The following is a 13,445-nucleotide window of genomic DNA, read 5'->3' on the forward strand; positions in this document are numbered from 1 at the left end:
TTTGTGCAAACACAAATTTAACATTTAACATGGGTCGGGTCTCTGGGAATAAGACACTGGAGACCAGGTGTACAGTCTGGCAGTGCTGCCTGCAGCAAACACCAAATGTCTGGCCAGAGTCTGCACAGTACATGGTACCAGGTTCACCTGGGGTGTGTTCTCGAAGCACAGACCTGCCTTCCTGGTCTTAATATGTGCTGCAGGGTTACCAGCTGGCATTTCCAAGGTCACAAGTAGCTCGCAACCTGAGCTCACTACAGCCGTGAAAATCCCTCTCTGTACTCAGCTCATGAGACAGGCTGGGACAATGGAGTATATATTCAATACATAGCTCATTTCTGTGATTATTTTGCTGTAGCAGATACTGATCATCACTTGACAAGCATTCACAAAACAAACTAGTTCCAAACATGATCCTGAGAATTGTTTACACAAAAACACAACTCCAGTTGTTCTTTTCATATGCTTCTGCTCTACAGACAACACCTAGAAATCAGGGCACTAGGTTGTAGCTGATATAGCCTGGAAGTACAAAATTGAATCATATTTTAGGCAGTGTTATAAAAATATATATGGAAATTTTAATTGTCCTGTGGCTGTCCGCACATGTCTGCATCTAGAAAATGTAATGGTGCATCTTCAGAATCACAAAGGGCAGCTATAAACCCCAGCAGTAAAGCAATGGTGCCTATCTTCTGTTGTTGCTTTTGAAAATTTTCCCCAAAGTGAACTTTAAAAAAACAAACAAAGCCTTTCAATCTGCCTACCCACATGTCCATAAGAGAAAGGGAAAAGATTAAAACAAGTTCATGCATAGAGTCTTGGATGTTATAGTTGGCTAGATCTGATTGCAGTTACATTTCTCAAGTGCTTTAAAAAGCAACAACCCATTAAGCATTTATTTTGGTTGCTGAGAATCACTGTACACTATGCATTACTTTAATATTTACTTCCTTTTCTCTACTTACTATGTTGAACTTAAATCATTGCTTCATGTATGCCTTTCATAAGTACATTACTGTGTTTCACTTCACCCACCAAGTAACCCTGTGGTTAGAGACCACAAGCCTTTGGTTTTCTGCAATCCATCTAATGAAAACCAGTTTTGATGTAATTTGAAAATGTGGAAGAGATCCAAGAATCAGCATCATATTTGTGTCCTGTGCATAAGATGTCTGATAAAGTCTACTTTTTTTTGAGCTTAGTATTGAAATGTCTCATGGAGATAGAATTTTTAATGCACTGTTTTAAAAACATCATTGAACTATTTGAAAAATCCTGTCAGATAAGGTTCCTCTGTATGAGCTGAACATCTCAGCAGTTATAAGTCCACCTGCACCGTGCAGAGATCATGCACAAAACCAATTCAAACATAGATGAAATACCTCTGATATCATCCTGAAAGCATTTAAAACATTATGTGGTTGTCAGAACACTGATCAAAATTTAGAGAAGATGAACTGAATCACAAGACATGTGAGAACTTTTTAATAATAACAGTTGCTGGTATTTTTAAATTAGTTTCTCTGATTCATCAATTTTCACGGACTATATTAAGACACTATATTGCTCTTTCTGTGCAAATATGATGTCAGTACGGCTCTCTCCCAAAGTCCATTGCAATAGAAAAAAAGAATCCCATTATCTCCAATGGTCTGAGGAAAATTTGCCCAAAACCACACTGGAATTCTGCAAGTGCTCATTTTCCATGCATATAGCCTTACCTCTGAAACCAGAAGTAGGAGATTTAATTCTCATTGGTAGAGGCAAGAGTCTGCTGCTCTTACTCTCTACTGGAATGTACTTTCTTTAAAAAATGCACCAGTCTTAATGACAAATACTGTAAGATTTGCTGGTAAAAATATCTGCAAGGTCTCCCCGAAATAAAATAATTCTGATCCACAGTTATAATATGTATCTCAATGGATACTCTCTGAATACACAAAAATATTGTCAGAGCTTTTATTCTTGGCTGTGTGTATTTACCTTCCAGGTGACTCTAATGCTTTGTGAAGATACAGGCTCAAGCTGAACATCCTGAGGTGGACCATCGGGAGCTGGAAAGAAAGAAAAGAGATACACCAAATCTGTCCTCACAGAACTCAGAATTCTGCACTTCATATGCTATGCTACCATATTAACATACCAGCATCACAAAGACCTGGACAGTGACACTATCATACGATAAACTGAAGACACTACTTTGATCAAAGAAAACCAGAGCCTAGCATCTTACTTATTTAGGTATCATCTCTGATCAACAGTGAAATACAACAAACACCAAAATGTAGCAACCTGCAAATGAAATAAGAGTGAATTATAATGACTTTTCTCTCTTAGCGATATGCTCACAATGGTGTTTCTGTTTTGTAAATAGGGAAGATGTATTTTCGTGAGTCAGAGCCGTGGAAGTGATAGCAAAGTAGCAGAACCCATTTAAAGGCGGGTAAGACTGGACCTCCTCAGCCAGCCTTCATCATGCTGCACTTTTCAGAGGGTCTCCCTTTGTTTGCTGGAGACTGAGCACATACAGCCGGATATCAAATGTTTTATACATGAAAACCTGCACACTTTATAATCCTTCTCTGCCACCCTCCCCTTGACCAATGTAGGTATCCCAGCCTGGGAATCAGACAAAAAATAACTATCAGGTGGAAGAAGCGTGCTACAGCCCATGTTAAGTAAGGAGGAGTTTCATCTACTATTGATATGCTGCCAAGACTGTGCGTGATGACTTAAATACAAATGAGAAAAGAAGGCCCTGAGTCTAGAGGCACCTGCTTGTCAGCTGGACAGCTACAAAGCAGATCAAGAATCGACTGGGACTGAACGGAGAGGTATGAAGTAAATTGCTTGCTCAGCGAGGTAAATCATTGCAAAAGGAAGATCTGAAGAAAGAAATGAAATAATCTCAAGCTGTTCCATGAGAGTTCCCTAGATGCAGAATGTGGCCTCAGTATAAAGTTAAATTAAGCTTAATAGCATGACAAGGGAAGTAAAGCAATAAAAAGGGTGAGATGGGGCTCTTAGAGGTGGAGCAGCAGTAAATGACAGCTGTAGTGAAAGGAACCAGAACATTTAACTGATGAAAGCAGGAAGGCCCAGAATACAGCCTATAATATGTTTAAGTTATTAAATATGCCCTATTCTTTGCTGTTCTTGACTGTCCTTCATAGGGAAAAATTTCAAAGTTCGAAAAAACTTTATTTCCATTCTCCTTGCGTTCATGTACAGGAAGGAGAGGAGAAAAAGTCCACTGCAAAAATGAGGTCTCTATGATTTTTTTTGAATCCCGTCCTTGATTCTGTCCCCCCTGCTTACTAACATGAATGCCATTTCTCTGGGAAGATTACAATGTAGTGGAATCTGAAAAAGCATTTGATCCTAAAAATGGAATTTAAAATGTACTCCTTAAAGTCTTGCCTTTTCCTTGAAAGACCCCAAAAGTTTTTACAGACCTGGATAGTTAATTGTTCCCAGCATCCATGGTGAAATGTTAATGTTGTTAAATAAAAGGTCATTTATTTTATGCCTTTAATGACATAGAGATTTTGTGACAAAGGCATAACCCAGAAATCTCAGCTTTCTCTATTGATTTCAGTATTAAACAACTGCTATAAAGTCCCTTTTTTTTTTTTTTTTTCCCTGACAAGCATTAGTGAAAGAGTGTACTTGCAGTGCATTTTCCAACACAGGACCAAATTGGGGTTGTACAGAGAGAAAGGTATGGTCTGTAAGCTTTGAATCATGGCTAGCTGCATGAAAGTATGAAACTAAGTGCTTGACTGTCTATGTGCCACAGAGACCTTTTATAACTTTCTTTCTAATAGCTAGTGCTGGGTCACTTAATTTACGGTAATATGTGATATGTAATCCACACCCTTGCCAATGGCCTGGCTTGAGTTGTTCAGTTTTTATATTGCCTTTCTTGTACCTTTATTTTGCTCCCTTCTTATTAGCTTTTCCCTTATTCCCTTCACCCATGTTGTTTTCCATTTGCTATTGTAAAAACAGAGGACTGAAGTAAACAGTGATCAAAAAATGATAGTCCTGTGCGTTGCACACCGCCTGAAATCAAAATCCAGGAGGCAAACATCACATACTTTGCCTAGGCCTGACCTCCCCTCTTCCAGTCGTTCCCTAAGTAGATCAGTGACTTCTGAATACAGTTCCACACCGCTGGTCTCTCCAAATAGATGGTGCTTTTAAAGACAGCAACAAAAAGATCAATCATTTTGAAACTTGTTTACAAAGAACTAAATAAAATGTTATAATAAGGTTCCATTCTATTCATGGGGAAGCTTTTAAAAATTATTTTATTTATTGATTTATTTCGGGTCAGCTGCTGATCCTGACAACTTAATTATCAGTCAGAAAAAACTCAGCAAGTAAGAAATATTCTAAGCATGAGCGAACAACTGAGAATGAGAGAGTAGATCCAAGAACCAACACTCTACTTGGATGTTTATGGACAAGGAAAGATGGGCATTTTGGAGATATAGATGATGCCAGATGGAAGAAGGGATAATCTGTTTTCTACAGGGATTTCACGTTTTCATTGAATAAAATAAGAGAAAAACATGACCAAATGAGAAATATTTTGCAAACTGTTCACCACGAATAAATCTGTTCGCTGAAAGCTCATAAAAATGTGAATGTTCTTCACAACTTTCCTTCCACTAGGATGAAAAACAACACCTGGTGAAGAAAGAAATGCATCTCACGTTGTCTCCTGTTTACTCAGCGTTGCCCTGTGAGCCCTTGCATCCTATTCTTATTCAAAAAGTCCCTTGGAACCAAAAACATGTTCTCCTCACAAGGGGTATATTTTCACTGTGGTAGTTTCACCCACGGTGAAAATGAGTGGGAATTATACAATTGTACTCATATGAACTGAACTGAAAATCCATCACCAAGTGCTTAAAGTCTAGACCAACATGAATCTTGAAAAAGAAATAGGGTTTTCACTGCCAGGACAGTCATCCAGATATCTGCATTATGGTTTTCCTTTCAAAATCTCCAAAGAGGAGAGCATTTCTGACTTCAGACAAAATAGCAGAAAAACTAAAATTAGCAAGATAAAAAGGTGTTTTCAAAAGCAAATAATCAACTTCCTGTCTGATCAAGTTTTTTCAGGGTAACTTTACCCAGTTTCAGTGGGCTAAGGGTGTTGAACCTACTTTGCTACTTTTAAAAGTGCACCTTTGCATGTTAAGTATAATTGCAATATGTATCTGGCAGAAGTATTTACAGCCATTCAACTTTTTCATTCCTAACTGCTTCAAGAGAGCTGTAGCACTTTTCTCCCATACGTCTTCACCAGTGTCACACGTAACATGCAGGACTTGTGATGTGAGAGCATGCATGAGGCATAGCCCTGAGAAATAAATGTAAGACAGCACTGGAAGACAGCAATTAGAGCACACAAAAGAGAGGCTCCAGACATTAAAGTGAAAATGCAGGCACAGCTCTCTTGCTACAGAAACATGTAATAATATAGAAGAATACATGGAAACAAAGAACAGGAGGATGACCCTAATTAATGACAGCCAACTGACTTATACAGTAATTAGAAAACTAGATGGTGAGTGGGCTGGGGGATGGAATAGACAAAGGAATTTTGCATTCCTGAAGACTAAATGTTCTCAAATGAGGATAACTTAAAATAGTTACCTATACTAATACCTCAGCATCTAAAGAAAGCCACAAGATCCACAGGGGCTGAACCATACATAGAAATATAATGCTGGTTGTGATGCCTAACTGCAGATACATGTGTGCATTTTCCAGTAACCAAAGTTGAAAATTTGGAGCATAATATCTTCTTTGACCACTAGATGCCACTGAACTGCTTTAATTACAGGCCTGCATGATGAAGTTACAAAAGTCACAGTGTTTCATGGGAAAAAAATCAGTATTTCTTTTGATGTAGCTGCAGCAACAGAGGCAGAATTTCAAGTAAAGACTCCTCACGTCAGAGAACAATAATTCCCAGCACGATTTAGATGCTATGGAACCAGAGTGTACCTGCTTCATCAGTTGTGATGGTGAGCTCATTGCTGGCCTCACTCTTGCCGATGCGGTTCTTGGCATACATGCGAATGTTGTAAGTTGAGGAAGGGTGGAGGTCAATGATAGTGGCTTGGTTTAGCTGAGGGGAAACATCTTTGGTTCTCTGAACAGAATCCCAAGAGTCTATTTAATAAGAGATTAAAACAAAACAGACATATAAAATATGATGTTAATGTTACCAACACAAGTCTGCATTTAAACCATCTAGTGCAGCAGGATTCTGCCCTTGTAGAATTAACCCAGATAATACCTGGAGCTATATACAAAAAACAAGCGATCACATTCCTTCATGGCTTGCCCAACTGCTCCAAGTATAGCACTGTAAAGAATAAGATCTCAGCCCAGGGGACATCAACAAGTCTGAGGGAATAGGTGATCCTCTGCCTTTTTGAGGGTTGGTGAGAGCAGCAAAGATTCTCCAGCTTTGTTTCTGTGTGTACACACAGTTTATTTATTTATTTATTTATTAGTACTGTTACAGTGGAACAACTGTGAAAAAGATGGGAGCTGCTGCCCCAGAGGAGTCTGATTCAGCGTGGAAGTTGGTTATGCTCACAAAAGGTGGGGAAGGGGAATTCATAAATAAGAATGAAGAGTTCTTGGATTAGCAGAGATCAAGCAGAAAGTTTTGTTCCAAACTCCAGGAACTCAGACCACAGTTAGCACAAGCTTGGAGTACCTTACTGGCTTAGACATGGGACTCAGCACCCTCCAGTACTGATGTTATTGCCCTAACTCATGTTAGGATACAAGACTTAGCTGTTTGCATACATCTGTAAAAAAAAAAAAAAGAAAGAAAGAAAAAAAAAGAAAGGAGCACATTGCTATTAATCATAATTACTATTCCTCTCTGTTATGTTTTTAATAAATTCTCCACACATATAATAGAAAAAAAAAGGATTGAAATTGGCTAAATACAGCAACCCCTCAATTTCATCTATGCAGTTAGTTTCTGCAAACAGAATCACAGAATCTATCTGTTTAAAGCATCTTGATATCTCTTTTGAGCTGCCATCCACCATGTTTTTTCTTACAGCAGCCAATGTTTCTCTTTCAACCTCTGCAGCATCCTAAGGGGGATGTTGCTGTGAGCTCTACAGTAGTGTTTTACAGTATGGGTCACTGTAGGCAGAATCACAGAAAGCTCAGCAGATGAGAAAGACTAGTTTAAAAATAGAAAGTTTACTCAGATACAGAATATTTGCACACACTGTGTAAATTCTTTATGTGTAGCTTGCTAGAAAGTACACAAGTTGTCACAATGACATCTGCAGCTTCACTGGTTACAAAGCCTTTTTTGCTTGTCTATGTGGCTTAATTTACCCAGAAAACACTTAGGAATTAGCCATTTATGTGCTAACCAAATGCACTTGGATTTATTTTTCCTTGGTAACTGAGATTGCCAAAACTTCCTCTGTAGGATACCTTCAGAAGCTCTAAAAGAGTTACCCACAGGCAGTACCACCTGCTTTCAGTTGGTTTTCTTAAACTCTACAAAATTTCTTAAACATGCTAATAGACAAGTGTTGTCAATGTCCTACATTATGGTTCATAATACCTGATACTCTGCTTTAAAATATGTCACTTACTAAGTGCCATAGTAACCATTTGCTCACATATGAAGCTCTTCAAAGCCAAATGCTTCACAGAATAGTATGAAACCCCCACAATGTACCAAAACGAGAAGATTTCAGACACTGTGGGTTAAGAATTACCCAGAAATGAGAGGCTCACTACAGATATGAACTTTACATCTCTGTATAAGCTAGAAAACAGGAGAACTTGTAGGGGGGTGACGAGGTTGATCTAGGGTGTAGTGAAGCCCACTTGCTCTCCTCAGCTCTGAAGAGAGTCCTTGACCTGGCTGGTGTATGTCATGGTAACAAGGGGTCTGCATTAGAGGCCATGAAAAGATCTGGGGACCTTTGAATCCGATGCACAAAACTGCAATACCAGGATCTGTACTAAACTGCAGCAGTGGTAATAACCTTGGTTATTTCTGTATCCCTGGGAAATGTTGACCAGCAGTTACATTCTGTTGTGTCAGACATTCTGCAAGCAAAGAAGGAGGCTCTGTTTAAGTGTACCATGCCAACAGGAAAAGAATTGTAAAGAAAAGACATTTGGCTTGGAGAATGTGTTAAATTTCCCTTGATGTGGATGATATTTTCTTTTAATATTGCCCATATATTATTAAATTGCTGAAGTTTTCAAGCATTTGTTTGAAATACTGACCTCTGAGTGGTAAAACTCTGTAGTATATATTAACTGCAGAAATCAAATAAATGGATTTGAAAATTCCTGTGATTCTTAGTAGATTAAATAATGGCATACCATGGAGAAAGAGAGATGAAAACTCAGTCTTCTGTACTTATAAATGTAGGCTTCCAATGTTTATTTATAACTAAGGTTTGAACTTCAGGACTATATTTTGACAGGTGTATCCCCTTTTTGAAGAGGAAAGCAAATGAACAAAAGCAATCACCCCAACTGAGTAAGTGCAGAAAAAAAATAATCAATTTGTCTCCAAAATTGCTTTCACTTGAAAAACAGTTTAAAAAGTGTTAATCAGGAAAAAAAAAATAAGTGTTAATTCATTTTGTTTCTGACAAATCCTAAAAATATTTTCTTGCTTACAGGTGTTAAGTATTTGTTCAATGACATATTGGGACTGACTGTTGGCTCCTTTTATTGCCATTCCAGAGTGGTTTAAAATCTACTCACCTAGAAGATAGAAAAAGCACAGAAAACAAGTAGCAATAGGCTAACAACAGCAAAAAGTTAAAGTTAAGCATGGAAATTTTAATGTGATTTTTATTCCACTCATGAAATGTGACATCCAGGCACTTCTCAGTGTTATATAAAATGCACATTGACACAATGATTTATGAAACATTTATGATTTTATGAAAACCAACAGCTTCTCACTCATTCCTAAAATAAAGGCTGAAGCTTTGGGATTGCTCTACAGAAGACAATTAGGCCTATGTGCTCTTCGGTTCTAATTTCAGTGAAATGATTGCCTCTTCCCACGCCCGGGTGAGGAACTATCTGTCTTTGACTGCGGTGCCATCTAGTGACACGGTCCAACACCGCAGCCAGCTGAGGCTGCCTGCTCAACACCCTGCTTCCCTGGCAGGTTTTGGGGGAAAAAGCCTCAGTTCTGCAAAAGCATCTGCATCCTGAAGAAGCAGGGGTTTACCTAAGGATGCAGAAAACACCCACCTACCTGTTTCTACCTTCAAAACATTTTGTACACCTCAGATAGAAAGGCCTGATGGCTACACATCAGTGGTTTCAATGAAGGACCAGGTCTGAGTGCCACAGGTACATTTCTATACAGACAGACATTGTATCTAAATACTGAAATGGCCTGAAATGCTGAGCTCCCACTATTCATACTGCTCTTGCACTGCAACTAGACCACAAAACAAACAAACAAGCAAATAAAAAAAACATGTGGAATATGCAACTTCACACTCTTAGAGGGTACCCAATGTGTCTTTTTTGTCTGATGGCATGGCAAGGGTTGTCGGGATACATGAGGGCAGTACCATATAGCAGAGTTCGTGCGTGATAAGTGGTCATCTGAACAGTCTCTGAAACTGAGAGGTTTTGCAATTTTCCTTGAGAAGTCTATGTTATGCATCCCACTGCAGACCCATTTTTGAGTCCCCAGGATAAGTAAAATAGATGGAAAATTTAGCATTAGACTCAGCTTTGAAATCTGCTTTTAGTTTTAGTATATCACCTTACGTATGCAAACCACCTGCTGGAGTCAACTAATTATAGCAGAATTAAACCTTTTGATGAAGGGAGAAACAGTAAAAGAAAAATACTTGGACATCTTGGTTGTGAAGAAAGACTGGGAAAAAGAAACACCATGCAACTAAGCGAGAAATGTTTTCCAGCATTTACAGAGAGTTTAAGACACAGCTGTTGTCACAGCCAGGCAGAAGCCATCTCCAAGAACATTGTTCTGGAGAGCTTTCTTGGCTGTCTGAGCAAGGAACACCATAGGTTGCAGAATAAAAGTTTCACCATCCTCCTAGTGACTTTGTAGTCATTGAGGCATATCTGTAAGCCACCCTTGCCTTTGTGGCAGGAACATTTTCCCTTTGTTTTCTCAAAGAGAGAAAAGTAGTCCTAGCTGCTCAGTGCAGAGGACTATGCTGCACCATCCATTCATCCTCCAATTTCTCACAGAGCCAGTGCCTCCCAGTCTTGCTCATCATGTCTCAAGTTATAACACCAAGAATCTGACTTGTTGAGAATAACGGTCATGGACAAACAACAGCAAAGTGAACGAAAAAGGCTAAAAAAATTACCATAGGCCACAACAGAGTAATGCTCTTTAAATTGGATTTTGAAATTGTTCATCTTCATTGTTCATCTTCTTGATGATATAATTATGAAAAAAAATGTGTGCAACAATTCAGAAAAACTGATCCTAGTTTCTCCAAACATTTATCCCCAGATTAAAAACCAACAAACAAACAAGGAAACACTTCTGTTGTTTGTAGTGAGAGAATCTGCTCTTTTCAGGATATAACCTCAAGTATTTACCTTGATACCCAGGTAAATAAGTATTTCTCCTACACTGGTTCTGCCACCCCCCATTTTTTTCTTTCTTTCAAATTTTAAACCTCTGTTACTATGTTTTGTCCTGATATTTTCATCCAATCTGATGAGGCTTCCTTTGCTGTCTTGCTATTGATTTGTCATGTCATATTACGGAGACATAATTTTGCAATGCAAGTTCACAGTGATCACCTCTTAATTTTTGCCTGCATTCAGTCTTGTCACTTGATGACATTGAACTAAATCTAACAAAGATATTTTAGAGCTCTGAAGTCAGAAGGGACTTTGTCCAGTCCTCCAAAAGGAAAGCAGCTAAATCTTCCTAGCTATGGGTTATGCTGAGTTATACTGTTCCTTCAGAAATACAACTGATGTTTTAGGGTCAAAAAGGAGCCTATCAGGCCAAAATGACTTTCAAAAACTGTTCTGGAACAAGTGGATGGCGGAAAAGAAAGAAAAAGAAACAAAGAGTAAAAATCCAGGAACTTTTAGGTATATATGTCCCTTGAAGGCATCCTTGCCTAGTCTGTATCTCCAAACCTGTGATTCCTGACCACAGCCTCAGTGGGGAGTTTCTACATGAAGCCTCTCAGTTGTCATGTTCACCTGTGCTTTATCAATTTCATTTACAAAGCCATGAGAAAATGGTGACTGATAATTTAACACTCTTGAAAATATTTTGTCCAGTAATACAAGTATCACAATACTTCTGCCTAACAAAGTAAAGCACAAAGGAAAAACACAATATATGAGAAATGAAGGATAGTAAAGATGGTTAGAAGGATATTTTTAGTTGGCGAATTTTAGAGTTTTATGAACAAGTACATTTTTACACCTCAGAACTAAAAGGAGAAGACTATAAAAATACTATAGTTGCTTTCATAAACTGAGTATAAACAATCTCACACAAAACATTCCTACGTCACCTTACAAATAGTGCAATAAACTCCAACATAAGGCAGTATAATACAATTTCTCAGTGTCTTTTTAATCATACTTAAAATATGAAAATGTTGTTCTATTTCAATTTTCTTTCTATTCCCTTCTCAAAACATGACTCAAGGACAGTGCCTATCAATGTTCTTAATTTAAAGCATGATCTTACATCACAAACATAGTTCCAACACAGCTTGAATGGTGTTAGATTTCAAAAGACAGTGAACACTTTTAGGGGCTTAAGAAAAAAAACTATTTTTAAAACACCTACCAGAACCGGAATATTTTCCTGATTTAGGAGGTTGTATTTATTTTTTCACATTCATCTCACTCATCTTATTAAATGTTCATTGATATGACTCTATGGTGACCTAGCAGAAAGGTCTCTGCTTGCATTAGCCTGCCAGTATGTCCTGCTGGTCTTATCCTTCAAAGTATTTCCAGTACATTACTGAAAACTCAGCATGGTGCTTCACAAAACTACCACACAGCTTTCTTCACCCATAAATTATAATAACTACACAATTTCACTGCTAAATTTCCAGGTAAGGTGCCATGTACTCATACATAGATAGAAAAATGAAAATCAGCACTACAGGAGAAGCTAATTGTAAAGGCAGGTATTTTTCTATAGGGAAAAACAGAAAATGAAATGAAAAAAAAAATCCAAATGGAAAAAAGATTGGGGACTGTATCAGGGACCAAAAATCAGCTAGAAAAAGCACTGTTACCAACTACTACTTACACAGAATTTTTCCCCCTTACTTGTATGTAGCTTTCTCAGGTAAATGGAAAATGCAGCAATTCTTACACATAATGTCCTTACCTCAGAAAAAGACAACAAATGAAGATAAATCATACTGTGAAAGATTAAATAAATCTTGGTAAAATTTCCCATCAGGAACTTTCAATTTTTGAATTATCTTTTATAACACAAATTCAATGACGAATGGCTTGAAGAAAGTTAAGTGACAGGGATTTCTTCGAGGGAAGATTATTTCTTACCGGACTTATTCTTGCATTCAATATCATAGCCAGTGATAGGGCTGTTTCCATCAAATCCCATGGTCCATCTGAGGGCAATACTGCGCGCTCTCACCTCTCTGATTTCTATCTCAGGAGGGTCAGGGGGCTCTGAGTAAACACAAATGCTCAGTTTTAGTCAGAAGAAAGCCCACACCCAAAACAAGATAACACTAATGAGCGTGGCACTCACATGGCTTACTGGTGATAAACTTTCATGTCATTTTCTCCAGTCACTCATTAGTACCCTGAGCCAGTTAATCACCCACAGAAGAATACTCAACAGAGGAAGCAAAAGTCACTTTTCAGCTAAGAGCCACAGATATAAGATTGAATACTAACTTCTGTTTAACCATCTAATATGCTACATACAGTTACACTTCCTTAAAAGCACTCCAGATTGGACTATTAATTCTGGGAAAGACGTTTGCCTTGAACATGACATTTCAATTATACTCTACAGTTTTTACATTGAAGGTGATGGTAGAAATATGAATGCTAAACTTGAAAGTTCTAAATTTGGTGAGGAAAGGGAGTAAGAATCTGAGTATGTTTAAAAGCCTTAACTACACTAAAGCCTCTTTCTACCTCTACAGAATTAAGAAAGTAAATAAATAGCATTTGTATCCAAACTAATGTCTTTTTAAATTGTAAAGGCAGTTTAATTGAGCTCTGGTGTTGCCGTGAACTTTTTCCCAAACTCCATCTGAATTTCTTGACAGGCTGCTTTAGGAATTGGACTTCATGACCCTTGTGAGTCCCTTCCAACTTGGGGTATTCTATGATTCTGTGATTCTATGATTAGGCATTCAGTGAAATCTGCAGGTACGTGA

General features: G+C 38.0%; 1 protein-coding gene across 7 annotated transcripts in view; it reads right to left on the reverse strand.

Moving 5' to 3' along the window:
* Positions 1-13,445, reverse strand: part of DSCAM (DS cell adhesion molecule) — a 473,116-nt gene that overhangs the window by 97,602 nt on the left and 362,069 nt on the right. For all 7 annotated transcript variants that reach the window (XR_013945106.1, XR_013945107.1, XM_080576586.1 and 4 more), the window contains 3 exons: positions 12,595-12,723; positions 6,028-6,195; positions 1,987-2,057 (listed from right to left, as the gene is read on the reverse strand). Coding sequence is in view for 5 of the 7 variants with exons in the window: in XM_080576586.1 (XP_080432712.1) it covers positions 1,987-2,057; positions 6,028-6,195; positions 12,595-12,723 (368 nt within the window). In the remaining 2 variants the exon portion in view is untranslated. The remainder of the gene's footprint in view (positions 1-1,986; positions 2,058-6,027; positions 6,196-12,594; positions 12,724-13,445) is intronic.

Source organism: Anser brachyrhynchus (genome assembly GCF_964034855.1).
Source record: "Anser brachyrhynchus genome assembly, chromosome: 1".
Taxonomy (NCBI): Eukaryota; Metazoa; Chordata; class Aves; order Anseriformes; family Anatidae; genus Anser; species Anser brachyrhynchus.